This window comes from Triticum aestivum, chromosome 3B (genome assembly GCF_018294505.1).
Source record: "Triticum aestivum cultivar Chinese Spring chromosome 3B, IWGSC CS RefSeq v2.1, whole genome shotgun sequence".
NCBI lineage: Eukaryota > Viridiplantae > Streptophyta > Magnoliopsida > Poales > Poaceae > Triticum > Triticum aestivum.
In genome coordinates this window covers 795,476,096-795,480,872 of record NC_057801.1, presented here as the reverse complement: position 1 = coordinate 795,480,872, position 4,777 = coordinate 795,476,096, and the positions used below count along the sequence as shown (strand labels likewise).

Here is a 4,777-nt window from a genome sequence, read left to right as displayed (position 1 = left end):
GGGAGTGACGTAAACGTTAGTGACGATGCAAATGTTGTTGACGGGAGTTTTTGCCAATGTGTAGCTGTAGAAGTAGTTTTGTCTGCCGATGTCGAGGTAGCCCGATATGATGATTCAGCCATGGTTAGTTATGGTCAATGGTGTAGTCGTCGTTGTTGGTGTAGCTGCACAATGCCGAAGACGCAAAGAAATGCACTATGTTGTATATGACCAAGCTGTAGTCAGAGGGTTTTGTCGGTGACGAGTCCATTAGTTTTGCCAGGACCGTGTGACCGTGAAAAGGGTCGTCAATAGTGACGTTGTGTCAATGCAGTCATGCCATGGTAGATGACGCGGCTGATTCCATCGTCGTGGATGCATCTTGCAGTTATATTGTTAGATGATTCTAGAGATGTCCATCTTATGTATGTGGCGGTGGCCGTATGTTAACGAAGATATTGATGAAGACCTTGGCAATGAAGTGTCGGCTAAGGCATTGTAGCAGCCTGTCAATGATGATGCATCGCTTCAAGACGTCCCTCCCGTCCATGAAGTGTCAATGTCCTTTCGTACCGGAGAAGTTGATGAAAAAATACATCTCTTTCTCCACCAGCTTGGCGTGTGGATGGTGCATGCCAGGGTTGCTTATCATAGATCCATGTGCTCGATGAAGATTATTTTTTGTCAACGGCACATGGCAGTACAACTTGATGACAATGGTTTTGCTCCGTGGAGATGTTGATGCAGATGTTCTCGATGTACTAGGCCAATGTAGACCTGTGTGGGTGCAGTGCTCGGTGTCTTTGTGCGTGGATAAGAGAAAAATCTATACGAACGAGAGGTTTAACAGTAATTTCTTAATCAGATTACAAACACCTCCGAAGTACTCCCTCCGTTCGGAATTACTTGTCTCGGAAATGGATGTATCTAGAACTAAAATACGTCTAGATACATCCATTTTCGCGACAATTAATTCCGAACGGAGGGAGTAGTAGCTATTGTGCTCAGGCTTGTAGCCGCTGATAATCCCCGTAGCTGTGACTACCTGAGAAAGCATGGGGATAACCTCCTGCTGGGTGCTGCAGCCCTGATAGTCCCAGCGCAGCAAGTCGTGAGGGAGCATGGCAAGACCTATAGGAGGTGGACTTCGTGGATGAGATAGAGAATACATCGGAGGATGAAAGGGAAGGAGAAGGTGTAGGGAGAAAATTATAGCGTGAGGATTTTTGGGGACGGGATCGCTAGCCTAGATTTGTTTTTCTACGGGTAACCTAGATTGGTTTTTTTACAGCTAACGATAGACCGGTTTTTCTTACAGCTAGCCTAGATTTGTTTTTCTACGGGTAACCTGGATTGTTTTTTTACAACTACTTTAAGTTTTCTTTTTCCTTGATTGCAAGGATTATATGGGTAGATCTACACCGTTATGACTCGGGTAACCTAGATTGTTTTTACAGCTATTTTAAGTTTTCTTTTTTGGAGTACCTAGAACTCATCTAGATGAGATATAATTTGGTCTCATTCACTTTGAAAACAAGAAGAGATACAACCCACGTCAGCACACACGCATCTTATAGCATCACATCCAATGGCTATAAAAGGTGAATGAGACCAAATTATATCTCATCTCGATGAGTTCTAGCAAAACTGTTTCTTTTTCCTAGATTGCAAGGATTATATGAGTAGATCTACACCGTTATAACTCGGTCCCATCAGATGAACGGCCGGTAATTTCTAATTAACGTGGTAATTTCTTGGGAGTCTGTAATTAGTAGAGGTATAGAGGTATAGATAGATAGATAGATAGATAGATAGATAGATAGATAGATATAGATGAAATCAAGTTTTTTTTTCTTTTTTTTGGTGGGGGAAACCAAGTTAAACAGTAGCAAGAGCATACAATCCTTATTCATGGTATTTAACTCTGGGTAAAATTTGACAACGGCCGGGACTAGTGCCTGATGAATATGTTGTACTCGACTGTGGCGTCGCCCGTCTTGAGGTCGAAGGTGTGCGTCCTGGCCTGCGCGTACCCACGCGCCCACCTGAAAACGCCTGTACCGCCGATGACAGCCATCTCACGGACCTTGGTGAACACGGCGTTGCGACCCATAATGGCGATGCTGCTGCCGTTGTACTTGCCGGCGGTGAAGACGAAGTTCATGTTCATCAGCAGCGCCAGCTGGTCCTTGCCGGCGGCGATGTAGGTGCCCTGGGCACGGCCCATGAGCCTGGACGAGTTGAGGCTGGCTCCCTCGGTGAGCGGGTCGTCGATGACCACAACCATGCCGAAGCCTGTCTTGGAGGTGTTGGTCGTCGCCGCTTGCGCCACCGGCACCGACGTCGGGTCCGGTCCGCTCACCACGTCGTGCCAGTACACCTTGAGGTGCGTCTCCTTCTCGGACGAGGCGGTCTGCGGCTGCATGGTGGCCAGGGCGAGGAAGACGAAGAAGAGCGCGGTAGAGGCCATGGTTTTCCTGTCGAGTAGGTGGTGTTTTGCTGCTGTGATGCTGTATGCGTACGCTAGTATTTATGCACTTGGACGCGAAAGCAGGTGTGCGTGCGTTAAAGCGGCGCATTGACAGTTCAACGAGATGCATTGCGTGTTTGGTTCATTGCTATCATGAGGATTCGCTGGAAAGGAAAGATGTCCATACGGAAAGTACTCAGGTAGACCTTCACATGTTTGAACGTGCTTCTAGAAGCCTTTGATGGGAGGAAAAGAAAAGAAGCAGCTCCACAACTAATGATGAGGAGCCCCGACCCTAGCGTCGGCACCAAAGTCCAGGCCGGCCCCGAGGAAGGCGGCGGTCTTGCCACTACGGTGCATCGAGAGAGGCAGCTTCACGGCACATCGATGGAGATCTGCGGGGGCTTGCTGGAGCTTGGGATCTGGGGTCCACGCGCCCGGATAAGCGCAATTTGCGTTCCTGGCAGCGCGGTGGAGGTGCATGGCCGCGCGCCCGTCCAGCGCCTGGTGCGCGTGCGCCCTTGGCTGCGCAACGGAGGGGTTTGGCGCGGTGACAGCAGCAGGGATGCCCTGGAGCGGCCCAAGCGCGCGCGTCGTCATTGTGGGATGATGCTGGGGACGCGCACCCCCCTAGCTGGCAGCCTCTGGCTTGAGCGGCCGGATTTGACGGTTCTGCCGGTCAGATCTCGCGCTATGGCGGCCGGAGGCTCGGAGGTGGCTCGGCCGGCGACTGATTCCAAGCGACTGCGTGGTGGCTCCCTGTCGGGATGGTGGTCTGGGAAGTGCCTTCGTGATGCTCTGGGCTTGCATCGCCGGTGGTGCTCCGGCTAGTTTTGTGCCATGCAGCAAGTGGCACCTGCTGCTCCGGTCTGGTAGTGGTGTGTTTGGTGATGTCGTCACTGCATAGGTGCTCGGTTCCCTAATGAAAGTCATGCCCTGACCCTGGTTTGAGCTGATGGCAAATGACGCCTTGGGGTGCGATTTCCCTTGTTGGAGGTGCCATCGAGGGGGCCCGACACTTCTCCCTACTCCATGTTCTTGTCTCCTGGTGAAAACCATGTGCAATGGTGGCGTCTTTGGCGTCATTACTTTGTTGGAAGCATTGTCTTCGAGTCAAGTTTGGTGTTCGGAGCACCTGGTTAGTGGTGGTGTGGTGGATCTGAAGCGGGTAGCATTTTGGTGAGCATGGAGTATTGGTGGTGCATCTGTTTGGAGTTGATCGTCGGACAACGTTGAGAGCAGCAGGAACACTCTTTGTATACGAGTAGTGCCATGCGAGCTATGTCAGCTAGCCTCGTGGGATCGGGCGGCAAATGTCTCGCTCTTTCGGATGTATCGTTACTCTCCGGTGTCCTCGATGTTTGCGGATATACTCATAGCAGCCTGGTACAATACGCCAATTGTTCAGTGTGCACTAAGGTAGCAGTGAAGGTGCTCGAGTGCCCACCTGGGTGTGGTGTAGGGTTTTGGCTTTCCCGTGTTTTGTATATGTCGTGGTGCTTTTGTCCTAGTCTAGCTAGGGGCTTGCTTTGGCTTTAGCCTGTTTTTCCTCGATAAACCGAGCAGCTTTTTTTTTCTCATTTCTTCTTTCTAGCACTCACTTTTATGCGGTGCATTTCCCCTTTGAATGTGTTCTTATAATACCTCTTTCTAATTAACGAAATTGGTAGTTATCCTGCCAATATTCTAAAAAAGCCTCTATATGTACGGAACCAATTAAGAAATGGATTGCCATAAGACATCCCGTGGAAAGATTGTCGAATAGTGTAGTGTCTGAATAAAACATGATATAAGGAAAAGCTCTCCCTCCCTCCCTCCTGCGCCGCCCCCGCGCGGCGACCGGGAGGCCACCCTAATCCCCGCCGCCACCCCCCTCCCCTCCCTCCACCTCCCTCGCAGCCGCCAGGGGTTCGGTCAGCGTCAGCGGCGGTGGGGCTCCTCGCGTCGTCTGCGCGGTAGGGCGGGCGCGGGCCGTTTCCTCTGGGCCAGGACGGGATGCGGGCGTCGGGCATCTCGGCGTCAACCAGCGGACGCGGCTGGGTGCGCCTCCGTGCCGCCGGCGTGGCAGGCAGCGTGGTGGCTGGCTGCGCCCCCGGTGTCGGCCGGCCATTCAGGTGGTGCGTGCGGGTGGGCTTCGGTCAGATCCGTCCAGATCTGGCTCCGGCGCCTCTTCCGGCGGCGCGTCTGGGTGCAACAGGGGTAGTGGTGCTGGTGGCGTGGCGGTAGGTAGTGGTGGCGCGTGCGGGCTCCGAGGTATAGTTGGGCCCCCTTCTTGGCTGTGGTCGGCGGCGCGCGACGCGGGCGGGCTGTTCCTAGACCCCTCCTTGG

General features: G+C 52.5%; 1 protein-coding gene across 1 annotated transcript; it reads right to left on the bottom strand.

Moving 5' to 3' along the window:
- Positions 1-1,809: 1,809 nt before the first annotated feature.
- On the bottom strand, positions 1,810-2,515 carry LOC123066624 (dirigent protein 22). Its single transcript, XM_044489672.1, has one exon. It carries the CDS (start codon positions 2,447-2,449, stop codon positions 1,931-1,933), a length of 519 nt encoding a protein of 172 aa, XP_044345607.1. The 5' UTR covers positions 2,450-2,515; the 3' UTR covers positions 1,810-1,930.
- Positions 2,516-4,777: the final 2,262 nt, after the last annotated feature.

Excerpts from the sequence above, each read along its gene's own strand:
- LOC123066624 (XM_044489672.1), bottom strand. The coding sequence starts at position 2,449 with ATGGCCTCTACCGCGCTCTTCTTCGTCTTCCTCGCCCTGGCCACCATG.